At 48.3% G+C, this 18,509-nt stretch overlaps 1 protein-coding gene across 4 annotated transcripts; it reads left to right on the top strand.

Annotated features, from left to right (window-relative positions):
- Positions 1–7,522: 7,522 nt before the first annotated feature.
- Positions 7,523–18,254, top strand: TMEM219 (transmembrane protein 219). Of its 4 annotated transcripts, none has more exons than XM_010387604.2 (6): positions 7,523–7,646; positions 8,588–8,789; positions 8,889–9,078; positions 14,771–15,000; positions 16,606–16,776; positions 18,154–18,254. In XM_010387604.2, the coding sequence occupies exons 2-5, from the start codon at positions 8,625–8,627 to the stop codon at positions 16,741–16,743; spliced, it is 723 nt and encodes a 240-aa protein (XP_010385906.1). In that variant the 5' UTR covers positions 7,523–7,646; positions 8,588–8,624; the 3' UTR covers positions 16,744–16,776; positions 18,154–18,254. The 4 variants fall into 4 exon arrangements, with proteins under 4 accessions (XP_010385906.1, XP_010385897.1, XP_030781311.1 ...); XM_010387595.2 differs by having other exon boundaries at positions 8,591–8,789; positions 18,154–18,253; XM_030925451.1 differs by lacking the exon at positions 18,154–18,254 and adding an exon at positions 17,760–18,147 and having other exon boundaries at positions 8,591–8,789.
- Positions 18,255–18,509: the final 255 nt, after the last annotated feature.

The raw sequence follows: 18,509 nt of genomic DNA, 5'->3' as shown, positions 1-18,509 counted from the left end.
AGCTCAAGTGATCCTCCCACCTCAGCCTCCAGAGTGGCTGGGACTACAGGTGCACGCCCCCATGCCCAGCTAACTTAAAACTTTTTTTGGACTGGGCGCGGTGGCTCACGCCTGCAATCCCAGCACTTCAGGAGGCCGAAGTGGGTGGATTAAGAGGTCAGGAGTTCGAGACCAGCCTGGCCAAGATGTTGAAACCCTGTCTCTACTGAAAATACAAAAAATTAGCTGGGCGTGGTGGCGAGCACCTGTAGTCCCAGCTACCCGGGAGGCTAAGGCAGGAGAATCACTTGAACCCGGGAGGTGGAGGTTGCAGTGAGCTGAGATCGTGCCATTGCACTCCAATCTGGGCGACAAGAGTGAAACTCCATCTTAAAAAAAAAAAAAAAAAAAAAGCCGGGCACGGTGGCTCATGCCTGTAATCCCAGCACTTTGAGAGGCCGAGGTGGGCGGGTCATGAAGTCAGGAGATTGAGACCATCCTGGCTAACGTGGTGAAACCCTGTCTCTACTAAAAAATACAAAAAATTAACTGGGTGTGGTGGCGGGTGCCTGTAGTCCCAGCTACTTGGGAGGCTGACGCAGGAGAATGGTGTGAACCCGGTAGGTGGAGCTTGCAGTGAGCAGAGATCACCTCACTGCACTCCAGCTTGGGCAACAGAGTGAGACTCTGTCTCAAAAAAATAAAAATTTTTTTTTGGCCAGGCACAATGTGTCACACCTGTAATCCCAGCACTTAGGGAGGCAGGAGAATCACTTGAACCCAGGAGGCAGAGGTTGCAGTGAGCCAAGATCACACCATTGCACTGCAGCCTGGGCAGCAAGAGCAAACCTCTGTCTCAAAAACAAGACAAAACAAAACAAAACAAAAATTGCCTCACTATGTTGACTAGGTTGGTCTTGAATTCCTAGGCTCAAGTGATCTTCCCGCCTCGGCTTCCCAAAGTGCTGCAATTACAGGCGTGAACCACCGTGGCAGGCTTTGTATCTGCCTGTTTCGTTAAGGCTTTTCCGTGGTAGGAAGTGTGGCTTCCCACAGTGCCTAACCAAGCACCTGGCATTTAGCAAACGTTTAAATGTTTCTTGAATGCATGAACTGGTTGACAGAATGGATGAATAACACATGATAAAAACCAAATTGTAAAGGGGAAAGGAAGGAGTAATTTCTTTTTTTAGAGATGGGGTCTTGCTATATTCCCCAGACTGGTCTCAATATCCTGGGCTCAGACAATCCTCCTGCCTCAGTCTCCTGGGTGGCTGAAATTGTAGGCACTGGCCACTATGCCTGGCTCAGGAAAGAGTAATTTTATCAGTCGGTTCTACTATGAAACTAAACACAAAACTAAGGCCCAAGTAGGGTATAGAGAACCATATTAAATACATTATTTAATATCTACATTGTGTTCTTATTCAAGGATGGGCTCCAAGAGGACTGAACTTCCACTGATTGAATGTGCATGTAAAACTTTAGGTGGATGGCTGGGCGCAGTGGTTCACGCCTGTAATCCCAGCACTTTGGGAGGCCAAGGCGGGTGGATCACTTGAGGTCAGGAGTTCGAGACCAGCCTGGCCAACATGGTGAAACCCTGTCTCTGCTAAATACAAAAATTAGCCAGGCATGTGGCATGCCCCTGTAATCCCAGCTACTCAGGAGGCTGAGGCAGGAGAATCGCTTGAACTCAGGAGTTGGAGGTTGCAGCGAGCCGAGATCGCGCCACTGCACTCCAGCCTTGGCGACAGAGTAAGACTCCATCTCAAAAAAAAGTTTAGATGGGGCCGGGCAGAGTGGCTTACACCTGTAATCCCAGCACTTTGGGAGTCCGAGGCAGCTGGATGGCTTGAGCTCAGGAGTTCGAGACCAGACTGCACAACATGGTGAGACCCCGTTTCCACTAAAAATACAAAAAAAAAAAAAAAAAAAAAAAAAGCTCAGCGTGGTGGTGCACACCTGTGGTCCCAGCTACTTGGGCGGATGAGGTAGGAGGATTGTTTGGGCATGTGGGGGAGGGAGGTTGCACTGAGCCAAGATTGTGCCACTGCCCTCCAGCCTGGGTGACAGCCTGGGTGACAAGACCCTGTCTCAAAAAAAAAAAAAAAAGAAAAAAAAAAAGGCCAGGCTCACTGGCTCACACCTGTAATCCCAGCACTTTGGGAGGCTAAGGTGGATGGATCACTTGAGGTCAGGAGTTTGAGACCAGCCTGGACGACATGGCAAAACCCTGTCTCTACTAAAAATACAAAAAAATTAGCTGGGCCTAGTGATGCATGCCTATAGTCCTGGCTACTAGTGAGGCTAAGGCAGGACAATTGCTTGAACCCAGAAGGCAGAGGTTGCTGTGAGCTGAGATCGCGCCATTGCACTCCAGCCTGGGCAACCAGAGTGAAACTCTGCCTCCAAAAAAAGAAGAAAAAAAGTTTAAGCAAACATGCACTTTTCTTGTTGCCTTTTTTTTTGAGATGGAGTTTTGCTCTTATTGTCCAGGCTAGATTGCAATGGCGTGATCTCAGCTTACCACAACCTCTGCCTCCTGGGTTCAAGCGATTCTCCTGCCTCAGCCTTCCGAGTAGCTGGGATTACAGGCATATGCCACCACGCCCGACTAATTTTGTATTTTTAGTAGAGACAGGGTTTCTCCATGTTGGTCAGACTAGTCTTGAACTCCCCACCTCAGGTGATCCTCCCACCTTGGCCTTCCAAAGTGCTGGGATTACAGGCGTGAGCCACCGCACCCAGCCTGAACATGCCAGATTGTAGTTCCAGGAGGCCAGATATCATGAATACTTTGTCCACCACTATATTTCCAGCCCACAGAATACACAGCCTGGCAGCCAACAGATGCTTATTGAATGAATGAGCCTCAACAGGGCTTTCTCATTCCCACATGCCATGCTGTGGTCAGGCTTAAATCATAACCCAACTTCTGCCACCTAATATATGTATGACCTTGGTTAAATTAAACCAGCAGTCCCCAACCTTTTTGGCACTGGGGACCAGTTTCATGGAAGACAATTTTTCCACTGGGGAAGGAATGGTTTCGGGATGATTCAAGCACATTGCATTTATTGTGCACTTTATTTCTATTACTATTACATTATAATGTATAATACAAATAATTATACAACTCATCATAAAGTAGAATCGGTGGGATCCCTGAGCTTGTTTTCCTGCAACTAGGTGGTCCCACTTGATGTTGATGGGAGACAGTGACAGATCATCAGGCATTAGATTCTCATAAGGAGCAACCTAGATCCCTCGCATGCGCAGTTCACAATAGGATTCATGCTCCTATGATAATCTAATGCCGCTGCTGATCTGACAGGAAGCAGAGCTGAGGCAGTAATGTAGGCAATGGGAACAGCTGTAAATACAGATGAAGCTTCAATCACCAGCCATTCACTTCCTGCTGTGCGGCTCAGTACCTAACAGGTCACGGACTGGTACTGGCCCCACGGCCCAGGGGTTGGGGACCCCGACTTAAACTAAGGCCCAGGTTTCCAGAATAACATTCACTTTGAGGGCTTGTTGAGCGGATTAAGTCATAAATGTTGGTATACTTGGCCGGGCATGGTGGTTCACGCCTGTAATCCCAGCACTTCCGGAGTCTGAGGCGGGTGGATCACTCGAGGTCAGGAATTTGAGACAAGCCTGGCCAACATGATGAAACCCCATCTCTACTAAAAATACAGAAAATTAGGCCGGGCGCAGTGTCTCATGCCTGTAATCCCAGTACTTTGGGAGGCTGAGGTGGGTGGATCATTTGAGGTCAGGAGTTTGAGATGAGCCTGGCCAACATGGTGAAACCCTGTATCTACTAATAAATACAAGAATTAGCCGGGTGATAGTGGCATGAACCTGTAATCCCAGCTACTCAGGAGGCTGAGGCGGGAGAATCCCTTGAGCCTGAGAGGCAGAGGTTGAGGTGAGCTGACATTGGGCCACTGCACTCCAGTCTGGGTGAGAGAGTGAGATCCTGTCTCAAAAAACAAAACAGAATAAAATTAGCTGGGCGTGGTGGTGGGCGCCTGTAATCCCAGCTACTCAGGAGGCTGAGGCAGGAGAATCACTTGAACCCGGTAGGCGGGGGTTGCAGTGAGCCGAGATTGCGCCATTGCACTTCAGCCTGGGCAACAAGAGCGGAAACTCCAACTCAAAAACAATGCAAAAGAAAAAATGTTGGTATACTGTTGGAGCATTATAATGCACAACTAATTTTGTGTCCTCTCCTGCTCCCCCACCACCACTTTACTTTCTCTATGTAAGTCGTTTGTTCTCGGGCCTCAAGGCAGTTCCTTGCTCTAACCAGTTTGCCTCTACTAGTCCATAGAATTGCTTGGTTTGGCCGAATGAGTAAATCAATTACGGTCATTTACAAGAACCATTGCCCAAATATGCCTACTTACTCCAAAGCACAAGAATCATGAGGGGCAGTTCACATTTGTTGACCTCCCATGATGTACGGGTCCTATGCTGGACACTTTCATGCTTTATCCCACAAATTAGGCTTGTCCTTAAGTAGAAGCATTGACAAAGTTTTTGCTACATGGATATTAATTTTGTGCCCAGATCATAGCATTTTTTAAAAAATTGTTGACTGAATAAACTGTTTTAGTTTTCTTTTTTTCTTTTTTTTTTGAGATGGAGTCTCACTCTGTCACCCAGGCTGGAGTGAAGTGGCACCATGTCCACTCACTGCAACCTTCGCCTCCCCAGCTCAAGCAATCCTCCTGCTTCAGCGTCCGAAGTAGCTGGGACCACAGGCATGTGCCACCATGCCTGGCTAACTTTTGTATTTTGTCATGTTGGCCAGGCTGGTCTTGAACTCTAGAGCTCAAGCAATCTGCCCGCCTAGGCCTCCCAAAGTGCTAGGATTACCAGTGTGAACCACCACACTGGCTTCTTTTTTACTTTTTTTTTTTTTTTTTAAATACAAATTGCCGTACTGTTTTCCATAGCGGCTGCACTATTTTATTTTATTTTGAGACAGAGTCTTGCTGTGTCGCCCAGGCTGGAGTGCAATGGTGCGATCTCGGCTCACTGCAACCTCTGCCTCCCAGGTTCAAGCGATTCTCCTGCCTCAGCCTCCAAAGTAGCTGGAATTACAGGCACCTGTCACCGCACCAGGCTAATTTTTGTATTTTTAGAAGAGAAGGGGTTTCTCCATGTTGGCCAGGGTGGACTCAAACTTCTGACCTCAAGTGATCCGCCTGCCTCAGCTTCCCAAATGCTGGGATTATAGGCGGGAGCCACCATGCCAGGCCAGCTGCACTATTTTATATTCCCACCAACGGTGCACAAGTATTCTGATTTCTCCACATCCTCACCAACACTTGTTATTTAGTGATTTTTGATAGCTGACATCCTAATGGGTATAAGGTGGTATCTCGTTTTGGCTTTGATTTTCATTTACCTAATGGTTAGTTTTGTTAAGCATTTTTTAATTTGCTTGTCGGTCATTTCTACAGTATAGTATATTTCTTTGGAGAAACGTCTACTCAAGTCCTTTGCCCTTTTAATTGAGTTGCTTGTTTATTGTGGTTGAGTTGTAGGAGTTCTTTATATATTATAGATATTAACCCCTTATCAGATACATGATTTGCTATTTCCTCTCATTCTGTTGGTTGCCTTTTCACTGTCCTTTCTTTTTTGTTTTGTTTTTTGGGGGGTGGGGGTTTGAGACGGAGTTTTGCTCTTTTGCCCAGGCTGGAGTGAAGTGGTGCAATCTCAGCTCACTGCAACCTCTACTCTGGGGGTTCAAGCGATTGTCCTGCCTTAGCCTCCTGAGTTGCTGGGAATATAGGCGCCCGGCACCATGCCTGGCTGATTTTGTACTTTCAGCAGAGATGGGGTTTCACCATGTTGGCCGGGCTGGTCTCAAACTACTGACCTCAGGTGATCCACCCGCCTCGGCTTCCCAAAGTGCTAGGATTACAGGCTTGAGCCACCGTGCCCAGCCTGTTGTGTCCTTTGATGCACAGAAATATGCTTTTCTCTACTGAATGGCCACGGCACCCTTGTCAAAAATCATTTGACTAGTCAGGGCGCGGTGGTTCACGCCTGTAATCCCAGCACTTTGGGAGGCTGAGGCGGGAGGACTGCTTGAGGCCAGGAGTTTGAGACATACCTGGGCAACATGGCAAATGGCAAAACTCCATCTCTTACACACAGTGCAAAAGTTAGCTGGGCATGGTGGGTGGCGTGTGACTACTGGCTGTCTCAACTACCTAGGAGGCTGAGGCAGAAGGATCTCTTGAGCCCAAGACGTCCAGGCTGCAGTGAGCTTTGATTGTGCCACTGAACTCCAGCCTGGGCGATGACGGAGCAAGGCTCTGTCTCAAAAAAAAAAAAAAAAAAAAAAAAAAAAAAAAAATCAGCTGGGTGCGGTGGTTCAGCACTTTGGGGGGCAGAGGCGGGCAGACCACGAGATCAAGAGATCGAGACCATCCTGGCCAACATGGTGAAACCCCGTCTCTACTAAAAATACAAAAATTAACTGGGCATGGTGGCGTGCGCCTGTAGTCCCAGGTACTCGGGAGGCTGAGGCAGGAGAAACGCTTGAACCCGTGAGGTGGAGGTTGCAGTGAGCCGAGATTGCGCCACTGCACTCCAGCCTGGCTACAGACCAAGACCCCGTCTCAAAAAAAGAAAAAGAGAAAAAAAATCATTTGACTGTATATGCGAAGGTTTTGTGCCACAAACTTTTGTGGTTGGTGATATAAACAACATGGTTTCTGCCTTAAGGAAGCCACAGTCGAATTAAATTGATTCCGTTTCAAGTAGCATCTGTCCTCTGTGCTCAGTGGGCACTGGGCCCATGTTTTCCCACATTTTGCCCCTTAAGCTTCTGATCCAACCAGTGAGATAGGTAGGATGATCCTCTTTAGCAGAGGGGTAAGCTTAGTCCCCTGGGAGCGCGGCCATGGCTTACGCGAGGGTACGGACAGTCAGGATTTGAACCCAAAGTTCCTGGCTCCATGTGTCATGCTACCTCCGGTCAGATGTTCTCACCTCTAAAACTTGGGTAGAAGTGAACCGAGATGCTCTCTACTGAGCAACTCTTCAGCTCCAGCATCCTATACATTAAGGAGTTACTAAAAGCCAGGGTCCATGAAAAAGGTGCAGACATTAAGCATGACTGGGGTGCACAGAAGAGCGGAGCCCAAAACACCACTTCCAGTCCCAGTGGACCGAGTCCTACAGCGGCAGCCCTGCAGCTCTGAGCGGTTGCCGAATCCTCACCTGGAACCCGGGCGCGATTGGGCTGTGCTATTGGCGCGGGTGGGGGACGCACAGCCCAAAAATGCCCGCGACAAGCTTCTAGGGCAGTTCTCGCCAGTCTCTCTGGAGGGAGTCTGCGGGCTTCTGCGACGTTTCTCGCACTTGCTCCCTGGCCTTGCTCCCGTTTCCACCCTTCCCGCGGAGGTTTTCCTTCCCTGTGGCCCCTTCCTTGGGTGTACCTTTGGTACGCCCCCACCCTGGCGGGGAGCTGCGTGGCGGGCGCCCGCGTGGCCACTGCGCATGCGGACCCGTCCGCGGGGCGGGGCCGCGCGGGGAGGAGGGTCGGGGACGAAAGCGCGGAGCACGGACCCCGCCCCTTCGCGGCCCCGCGGGTGACGTCGCGGGGGGCGCCGGCCTCCGCCGGGCCCGGAGTGGTAAGAGCGAGCGGCTGGCAGATCCGACGCGCGAGACCGGGAGGGGACGAGGGTGTTGCAGTCGTTCGGGGCGGGGGCTTTCCGGGGAGGGGGTGCTCAGGTGCACCAGAGGCCGCGGACCCCCAGGCTCTACCCTCCCCTCCCTTTAACCCGCTTCCAGCTGGACGGGAGGCGGGGCAGGGCTTGAGCATTTGTGACACCTGCATTTCCGTGGCTCCCTCCTTCTCCCCCCACCGCTGTTTATCTCTTCGCCTTCCAGAAGTTCTTTTCCATCAGGCTGTCGCACCTTGTGTGGGAAGGAGCACCCCACTTGAAAGCAGGAGGCAGGGTTCAGACCTTGGCCCTACCCCTCCTATGTTAAAGTCCGCGAGTATTTTTTGCCTCGCCTTACCCGGTTTTGAGAATCTGTACGAGAAAGAGAAAGGAAATGGACATCTGTTGAATTCTGCATGGCCAAATACCACGCAGATTGCTTCATCCACCACGTTTAATCCTTATTACTTGGTGTTTTAGAACTCCCATTTCATGGATTCTTAAGCTCACAGAGTCAGTGAGTAACAGAAAGGGATTCAGATCTAGCTGTTTAGCTGCACAATGGAGTTCTTCTCCAGAATCTTCCCTTGTCTGGGCTATTCCTCAGCCAAACCCTCGCCCCAGAACAGTGCTTCCTGTTTCTCCAGCTGAGAAGTCTCCCTTTGGGGTTCCTTCTTCCAGCACGGAGTGCCCTGCTCTGCCTCCATTTAGATTACTTCAGAAATTAAATGCAGCAAATATTTATCCAGCAGTGCAGGGAGATGAACTTTTGGAGTCGGGAAACTTGGATTTGTGTTCTGGCTCTGCCACTTACTGTGTGGCCTTGGGAAGCCCCTTGTCTTCTCTGAGCTTTCTTTTCTCTGCGTAAAAGAGGTGCTTTTGTCCCCTTCTTCCTCCCTGTTCTCCAGCAGGCTCTCTCCGGAGGCTCAGCCCCCTCTGCTCCCCATGGGCAACTGCCAGGCAGGGCACAACCTGCACCTGTGTCTGGCCCACCACCCACCTCTGGTCTGTGCCACCTTGATCCTGCTGCTCCTTGGCCTCTCTGGCCTGGGCCTTGGCAGCTTCCTCCTCACCCACAGGACTGGCCTGCGCAGCCCTGACATCCCTCAGGTAAGTTCCCCACCCCTATACCTGCTCTTCCTTCTAACCTAGACAGGCTTTTGCTGCTAATCTCATCTCACCCGTCTCCCACTCTTCTTTTGCTCACAGGACTGGGTCTCTTTTTTGAGATCTTTTGGCCAGCTGACCCTGTGTCCCAGGAATGGGACAGTCACAGGGAAGTGGCGAGGGTCTCACGTCGTGGGCTTACTGACCACCTTGAACTTCGGAGACGGTCCAGACAGGAACAAGACCCGGATATTCCAGGCCACGATCCTGGGTAGTCAGATGGGATTGAAAGGTGAGATCAGAGGCTGGGCTTGGTGTCTCACACCTGTAATCCCAACACTTTGGGAAGCCGAGGTAGGTGGATCATTTGAGATCAGGAGTTCGAGACCAGCATGGCCAACATGGTGAAACCCCGTCTCTACTAAAAATACAAAAATTAGCCAGACATGGTGGCAGGTACATCTAATCCCACCTACTTGGGAGGCTGAGGCAGGAGAATCGCTTGAACCCAGAAGCCTGAAGTTGCAGTGAACCAAGATTGCACCATTGCACTACAGCCTGGGTGACAGAGCGAGACTCTGTCTCAAAAAAAAAAAAAAAAGTTAAGAATAGTACAGGCACGGTGGCTCATGCCTATAATCCCAGCACTTTGGGAGTCCGAGGAGGGCGGATCACGAGGTTAGGAGTTGGAGACCAGCCTGGCCAATATGGTGAAACCCCATCTCTACTAAAAATACAAAAATTAGCCAGACATGGTGGCAGGTACATCTAATCCCAACTACTTGGGAGGCTGAGGCAGGAGAATCGCTTGAACCCAGGAGGCTGAAGTTGCAGTGAACCAAGATTGCACCGTTGCACTCCAGCCTGGGTGACAGAGCAAGACTCTGTCTCAAAAAAAAAATTAAGAATAGTACAGGCCCGGTGGCTCATGCCTATATAATCCCAGCACTTTGGGAGTCTGAGGAGGGCGAATCACGAGGTTAGGAGTTTGAGACCAACCTGGCCAACATGGTGAAACTCCATTTCTTTTTTTTTTTTTTTTTTTTTTTTTTTGAGACGGAGTCTCGCTCTGTCACCCAAGCTGGAGTGCACTGGCCAGGCCAGATCTCAGCTCACTGCAAGCTCCGCCTCCTGGGTTCACGCCATTCTCCTGCCTCAGCCTCCCGAGTAGCTGGGACTACAGGCGCCCGCCACCTCGCCCGGCTAGTTTTTTGTATTTTTTAGTAGAGACGGGGTTTCACCGTGTTAGCCAGGATGGTCTCGATCTCCTGACCTTGTGATCCGCCCGCCTCGGCCTCCCAAAGTGCTGGGATTACAGGCTTGAGCCACCGCGCCCGGCCTTTTTTTTTTTTTGAGATGGAGTGTCGCTCTGTTGCCCAGGCTGGAGTGCAGTGGCTAGATCTCAACTCACTGCAAGCTCTGCCTCCTGGGTTTATGCCATTCTCCTGCCTCAGCCTCTGGAGTAGCTGGGACTATAGGCGCCCGCCACCACGCCCGGCTAGTTTTTTGTATTTTTTAGTAGAGATGGGGTTTCACCGTGTTAGCCAGGTTGGTCTCGATCTCCTGACCTCGTGATCCGCCCGTTTCGGCCTCCCAAAGTGCTGGGATTACAGGCTTGAGCCACCGCACCTGGCCATGAAACCCCATTTCTACTAGAAATACAAAAATTAACTGGGTAGGCTGGTCACAGTGGTTCACACCGGTAATCCCAGCACTTTGGGAGGCCGAGGCGGGCAGATTACGAGGTCAGGAGTTCGAGTCCAGCCTGACCAACATGGTGAAACCCCATGTCTACTAAAAATGCAAAAATTAGCTGGACATGGTGGCACACGCCTGTGATCCCAGCTACTCGGGAGGCTGAGGCAGGAGAATCACTTGAACCCGGAAGGCGGAGGTTGCAGTGAGCTGAGATTGTACCACTGCACTTCAGCCTGGGCGACAGAGCAAGACTCAGTCTCAAAAAAAAATTAGCCAGGTTTGGTGGTGCGTGCCTGTAGTCCCAGCTACTCGGGAGGCTGAGCCAGGAGAATTGCTTGAACCCGGGAGGTGGAGGTTGCAGTGAACCAAGATCGTGCCACTGCACTGCAGCCTGGGAGACAGAGTGAGACTCCGTCTCAAACAAACAAACAAAAATACAAAAATTAGCCAGGTGTGGTGGCAGGCGCCTGTAGTCCCAGCTACTTGGGAGGCTGAGGCAGAAGAATCTCTTGAACCTGGAAGGCTGAGGTTGCAATAAGCAGAGATCACACCATTGCACTCTAGCCTGCGCGACAGAGAGAGACTCTGTCCCACCAAAAAAAAGTAAGGTGAGATCACAGAGGACTGTGGGGTCGGGCATCAGAACACTCAGGGCTGGACCCTGCCTCTGACCTCACCAGTGATGACCTTGGGCACATCCCTGGACTTTAGTCACTTCTGTGATTCAGGCTTTCAGTAAACATGCTGCCAACAGGGTAGGTTTTCTATGAATGCTTTCTTCCTCTGCCAGTTCTGACGTTCTTTGAGTCTATCCTTGGAGGTAGGATGAAATGGGCTAGGTTTGACCTAATGTTTTCTCATCCTTTAGCCACCTCCTCTTAGAGACCCCTTTTTCCTCAGGGATATCAGAGAAGCATATTCAATTAAACCAGTGTCATAAGGGCCTGCTATGTGCTTAGCATAGTTCTGTATGCCACAAAGGATGCAGAAAAAAATTAGACAACATAAATTTCCAAAGAGCTGTAGTGTTCTGGGAAAATGACAAGCGAGAGAGACAGAAAGTGAAAATGTCAGTGAATGCCATTAATCCCTGTGTGACATTTGCCATATCTAAAATATGCTGAGATAAAGAGGGATGGAAGAGGGTGGTATTTTCTGACTTCTGAGGTCCTTTACAACACTATCATTCTAAGATTCTCCTATGAGTATGTATGTGTTGGGGGAGTGGGTCTCTGCCTGTCCAGGTGTACATGTATGTTAACAAAAATAAGGAATGTGTCTGATAATATGCAGACTTGGGACAATTCTTTCTCATTCTTTTTACTTTTAAATAGATATGTAATAGTTTTATTGAGATATGATTCATGCCGGGCGCAGTGGCTCAAGCCTGTAATCCCAGCACTTTGGGAGGCCGAGACGGGCGGATCACGAGGTCAGGAGATCGAGACCATCCTGGCTAACCTGGTGAAACTCTGTCTCTACTAAAAAATACAAAAAAACTAGCCAGGCGAGGTGGCGGGCGCCTGTAGTCCCAGCTACTCGGGAGGCTGAGGGAGGAGAATGGCATAAAACCGGGAGGCGGAGCTTGCAGTGAGCTGAGATCCGGCCACTGCACTCCAGCCTGGGCGGCAGAGCAAGACTCCGTCTCAAAAAAAAAAAAAAAGATATGATTCATACACAATACAATTCACCCATTGGAAGTGTACAGTTAGGGCCAGACGTGGTGGCTCACGCCTGTAATCCCAGCACTTTGGGAGGCCAAGGCAGGCAGATTGCTTGAGCTCAGGAGTTTGAGATCAGCCTGGACAACATGGCAAGACTCTGTCTCTACTAAAAATACAAAAAAAAAAAAAAAATAGCCAGGCATGGTGGCACATGCCTGTGGTCCCAGCTGCTTAGAAGGCTCTTGTAGGAGGATTGTTTATCCCTGGGAGGCAGGACTTGCAGTAAGCATTCTCCCGCCTCAGCCTCCTGAGTAGCTGGGATTACAGGTGCTCACCATCATGCCCAGCTAATTTTTTTTTTTCCCCGAGATGGAGTCTCGCTCTGTCACCCAGACTGGAGGGCAGTGGTGCAATCTCAGCTCACTACAACCTCTGCCTCCCAGTTTCAAGAGATTCTCCTGCCTCAACCTCCCAAGTAGCTGGGATTACAGGCACGTGGCACCATGCCCAGCTAATTTTTGTATTTTTTGTAGAGATGGCGTTTCACCATGTTGGCCAGGCTGGTCTTGAACTCCTGACCTTGTGATCCGCCCGCCTCGGCCTCCTGACGTGCTGGGATTACAGGCGTGAGCCACCGCGCCTGGCCAATTTTTTTATTTTTTGTAGAGATGGGGTCTCACTATGTTGCCCAGGCTAGTTTCAAACTACTGGGCTCAAGTGATACTCCTGCCTCACCTCCCAAAGTGCTGGGATTACAGGCATGAGCTACCAGGTCTGGCCTATTACCCAATTGTTTTAATTTACTTTCTCCTGATTGCTAGTAAGGTTGAACCTCTTCTTATGGTTTATTGTCTGTTTTCATGTTGTCTGTGAATTACCTGTTTGTTTCCTTTGTTCATTTTTCTAAGTTATTTGTCTTTGTCTTCTTGATTTGTAGAAGGTCTTTATTCTGGACAGTAATCCTTTTTGTCATTTAAATATAGGTATTTTCAATCAATATGTTACTTGTTTTTTTAACTTACCTTTCATTGCATAGAAGTCTTTAATTTTTATGAGGTTAGGTTTGTCACTCTTGTCCTTTATTAAGACTTTTAGGTTTTGTGTCTTTCATAGGAAGGCCTTCCTCATTTTAAAATTAGAAAATATTCTGGCCAGGCATGGTGGCTCATTGCTGTAATCCCAGCCTTTGGGAGGCTGAGGCAGGTGGATCACCTGAGGTCAGGAGTTCTAGACCGGCCTGGCCAACATGATGAAACCCCGTCTCTACTAAAAATACAAAAAATTAGCTGGGGCATGGTGGTGGGTGCCTGTAATTCCAGCTACTCTCAAGGCTGAGGCAGGAGAATCGCTTAAACCTAGGAGGCGGAGGTTGCAGTGAGCCGAGATCGCGCCACTGCACTCCAGCCTGGGCAAAAACAAGAGTGAAACTCTATCTCAAAAATAATAAAATAAAATGGCTGGGCGCGGTGGCTCATGCCTGTAATCCCAGCACTTTGGGAGGCCGAAGCGGACGGATCACGAGGTCAGGAGATCGAGACCATCCTGGCTAACATGGTGAAACCCTGTCTCTACTAAAAAATACAAAAAATTAGCCAGGCGTGGTGGCGGGCACCTGTAGTCCCAGCTACTCAGGAGGCTGAGGCAGGAGAATGGCGTAAACCCGGGAGGCGGAGCTTGCAGTGAGCCGAGATTGTGCCACTGCACTCCACCCTGGGGGACAGAGCAAGACTCCGTCTCAAAAAAATAATAATAATAATAATAAAATAAAATATACTGTATTTTCTTTTAATACTTAAGTTTTTTTTTTAGTTTGTATAGTTCTTTAATACATCTGGACTTTATTTTATATTATAGGATAACAGTTTGACGCTGTTTTTTTCTACATGGAAATTTTCCCAAGGCCATTTACTGAGGCCATCCTTTCCCCACTAATTTAAAATAGGGCGAGAACCTTTCAGTGGATTTTGGTACCAAGTGAGAAACTGCTTTCTTAAAAAGGATGAGCTAGTTTATGCAAACTGACATGGGCAATGTGTATCTGCCCATTTCACTGCCGCCTTGCGAGTATTGGTATGGTTGTTGTATTGATTGTAATTTAAATTAATTTAAATTACAACTTAATTTGTGTTTATATTGATACAAAGTTATTTTCATTTCTCAGTGATATAAATAATGGTATATGGAATACTTTATTGAATAGAATCAATACCAAAACACCTGGTATTAAAGAAAGCCTTAAAAAATGAATAGGGCCAGGCGTGGTTGTTCATGCCTGGAATACCAACATTTTAGGAGGTCAAGATAGCAGGATGACTTAAGCCCAGGAGTTTGAGTCCAGCCCGGGCAATACAGTGATACCCTGTCTCTACAAAAAAATTTTAAAATCAGCCAGGCGGGTGGCGCATGCTTGTAGTCCCACCTACTCGGGAGACTGAGGTGGGAGGATCACTTGAGCCCAGGAGGTTGAGGCTCCAGTGAGCTGGGATCGTGTTACTGCACTCCAACCTGCACGACAAAGTGAGACCCCATCTCAAAAAAATAAAGAAAGAAAAGAATAGAAGTGTGAAGACAGAGGCTCCCGCATCACCCCTCATTTTCTTCCATCTTTTGTGCCTTTCACAGGATCTTCTGCAGGACAGCTGGTCCTTATCACAGCCAGGGTGACCACAGAAAGGACTGCAGGAACCTGCCTGTATTTTAGTGCTGTTCCAGGAATCCTACCCTCCAGTCAGCCACCCATATCCTGCTCAGAGGAGGGGGCTGGAAATGCCACCCTGAGCCCTAGAATGGGTGAGGAGTGCGTTAGTGTCTGGAGCCACGAAGGCCTTGTGCTGACCAAGCTGCTGACCTCGGTAAGAGCCTCGGATGGGTCGCCAGGGTTTTGTGGACTGCCTGCTGACTGCTGTATCTTGAAGGCCCCTGGAAACAATTCTACATTGTAGAAAAAGCACAGGTTTTATAACCCTGCCTTGGGGGCTGTGTGACTTAGAACAAGTGTCTAAACATCTCTGAGTGTCAGCTTCCTCATCTGTAAAACAGAAAACATGACCCTATCTCTTAATTCCACCAAATAAGGATTAAATGGGAATGACTGTGAAGTGCCCAGCACAATGCCTGGGACATAAAGAGTTGATAAGTGATAGCTATTATTGTTTACTATTGTCTTTAAAACATTCTACCTCAAAGGAGTTCAGAAGCTGTAATAAGAGGCAAATGGGCTAATTGCTATTAGAAAGATGTGAGCAAAGTGTTATGCAAACACAGAGTAAGGAGCCATTAACCCTAACTTGAACATTTGTGGAGAGTGCTTCACACAGAAGGTGGCATTTACCAAAGAGCATTGTGTACAGCAGTTTATAATGCACAAAGTGCTCTTAGGGTTCATTAATTCATTTGCTCTTAAAATAGCCTTTTGAGGTAGGTGTTATCATCCCATTTTGCAGATGAGGAAGCAGGTTTAGAGAGAGGGAGTGAATTGCCGAAGGCCACACAACTGGTTAAGTAGCAGAGCCAGGATTGCAACCCACACCTTCCGTCAGGTCAGGATGATCCTTGAAGATCCATCTCAAAAAAAAAAAAAAGGAAAAGAACCCCCACGAGGAACGTAACGTGGGACTTGGAATCAGAGATCTGGTTTCTAGATCTAGCACTGCTTGCACTTTTTTTTTTTTTTTTTTTGAGATGGAGTCTCACTCTGTCACCCAGGCTAAAGTGCAGTGGCGCAATCTCGGCTCACCGCAAGCTCTGCCTCCCAGGTTCATGCCATTCTCCTGCCTCCTCCTTCCAAGTAGCTGGAACTACAGGCACCCACCACCACACCCAGCTAATTTTTTGTATTTTTAGTAGAGACGGGGTTTCACCATGTTAGCCAGGATGGTCTCGATCTCCTGACCTCATGATCCACCCGCCTCAGCCTTCCAAAATGCTGGGATTACAGGCGTGAGCCACCACGCCCGGCCGCTTACACATCTTTAAAATGTGGATCATAATGAAGTTTCCTATCTCTTGGAGTCGTGATGGGGGTTCAGGTTGATAGCTGGGCAAGAAAGTAGTTTTTAAACCATCAAGACAAATGTTCGAGCCTAGGCAACATGGCGAAACCCTATCTCTACAAAAAATACAAAAAAAATTAGCTGGGCATGGTGGCACATACCTGTGGTCCCAGCTACTCAGGAGGCTGAGGTGGGAAGATCACTGGAGCCCAGGAGGTGGAGGTTGCAGTGAGCCGAGATCGCACCACTGTACTCTAGCCTGGGTGACAGAGTGAGACCCTGTGTAAAAATAAATAAATAAATAAATAAATAAATAAATAAATAAATGTCAACTTATATGAAAATCACATTTTCCCTTTAGTTGCTCCCTAGATACGGAGAGCCCTCTCCTCATGGAGGCTCCCTCTATAGCCCTTGGGCTGGATTAAGATCTCCTTCTCCTCCCCTCCCTGTACCCCTCTGTAGGAGGAGCTGGCTCTGTGTGGCTCCAGGCTGCTAGTCTTGGGCTCCTTCCTGCTTCTCTTCTGTGGCCTTCTCTGCTGTGTCACTGCTATGTGCTTCCACCCGCGCCGGGAGTCCCACTGGTCTAGAACCCGGCTCTGAGGGCACTGGCCTAGTTCCCGACTTGTTTCTCAGGTGAGGTTCTTTGCTCCAGTCCTGCGGGAACAGGGAATGAGGTGGGGGTGGAGGTTGTAACTGGGGTAAAGCAGATCCTTGGACTTTTCCTCAAAGACTGCTGCTTCTGAGTCCCCGAGAACCTCTTCAACCACAGCTTTCCCTTAGGGACTGGGAACAATTTGACACCGTCAGCATTCAATATTTTTCTAATTACTTTAACTTTTTTACTCTAAAATATTTAACACTTATGTAGAAAAGTCCAATACCATAAAAGGACAGCTTGGCAAATTATTATAAAGTGGATACTTATAAATACCACTGAGGAAAGGAATAGAATATTACCAGCAGTCCACAAACCCCCATGGTCCCTTCCTTCCTGACTATGCCCTCCCTCTCCCTAGAAATAACTACTGTCCTGCTTTATAATTTATTGCCAAGTATGTATTCCTAAATAATATAGTTTGGTTTTACTTATTTTTGAACCTATGTAGACAGAATCATACACATTCTTTTGTGGCTGACTTCTTTCAAGCAACATTGTGATTTTAAGACTCACCCATAACTAGTTCACATCCAAGCATTTGGGTAACAATGGTGAGTTAAGAGGGTTCGCATTTGATGATTCGTCCTGGATATGAACCATGTTTGTCTTGCTTTTGTCCTGAAATTCCGATACCCAGTTTTATGATGAAAATTTTGTAAAATTCAACTTGAACTGCTCAGAAGAGTCTAATTGATGATACCCATTTACTGGGGACATAGTATGTGCCCAAGAACTTGACATGCACCTTCTCTCTTCCATTCAGTCATCGTTACCTTTAGAAAAAGCTGATTCTGTTAACAAGATCTTTGGAGGGAATCAGCTTCACAAACGTAGCAGTGGGTGGGGGTCATATTGGTTCACATGTCAGCTCACTAAGGGAAAAAATATTTCTGCAAAAAATCTTCACTTGTCAGAGGGAGGGTGCATGTAATCTGAGAGCCATGTTTTATGCTTCCAGCTCTTGAACTGGTCTCAGCTTCAGCTGGCTGCGGTGCCCTAGGAAGTTACTATGGGAAAAGTGGAAATAGTTCAGGCTCAGGAAACTGATCGGGCCAGAGGAACTGGAAGCTCAAGATCAACTCTGCTTATTTTGCTGATGGCTGGACCTAAATGCCCCAGCCACCTACTTGGGACAGGAAATGACAGGACCCTCTCAACCTTGGACTGGGAAAGGAGGGCTTCCTGCCCCTGGCAGACCCTGGGGTCCTGAGGCTACCTTAGTTGGGATCAAATGCCTGTATTGGTCTCTAGCTGTCACTGCCTCTGCTCTTTCCTCAATTTCTGCACACATCTCAGAGCTTCCTCTAGCAGCTCTCCAACCTGTTTTGTTGTTTTCTTTTCTTTCTCCTTAGGTGTGAATCAACTTCTTGGGCCTTGGCTCTGAGTTGGAAAAGGTTTTAGAAAAAGCGAAGAGCTGGAATGTGGGGGAAAATAAAAAGCTTTTTTGCCCAGTGGCGTGTATGGTGTTTATTGGGGGTTGGATTGAGGTGGGGATTTTAGGGTAGGCAGGCTTACAAGTTTTGGGGGACTCTTTTCTGTTGACTCTTTAATTTGGACACAGGTTGCCATAGGGCATAGGTTACTTGAGCTCTCCCCATGGTTAACTTGGCTTTGGTAAACACCTGTCTTGTTTTCTTCTACGAAATAAAATGGATATAATTACAGTTAGTTGGGCGGGTGGGGTGTCAGGTCATGGAAATGCTGTGAC

Source organism: Rhinopithecus roxellana, chromosome 20 (genome assembly GCF_007565055.1).
Source record: "Rhinopithecus roxellana isolate Shanxi Qingling chromosome 20, ASM756505v1, whole genome shotgun sequence".
Lineage (NCBI taxonomy): Eukaryota > Metazoa > Chordata > Mammalia > Primates > Cercopithecidae > Rhinopithecus > Rhinopithecus roxellana.
This window is presented reverse-complemented; position numbering and strand designations above follow the sequence as displayed.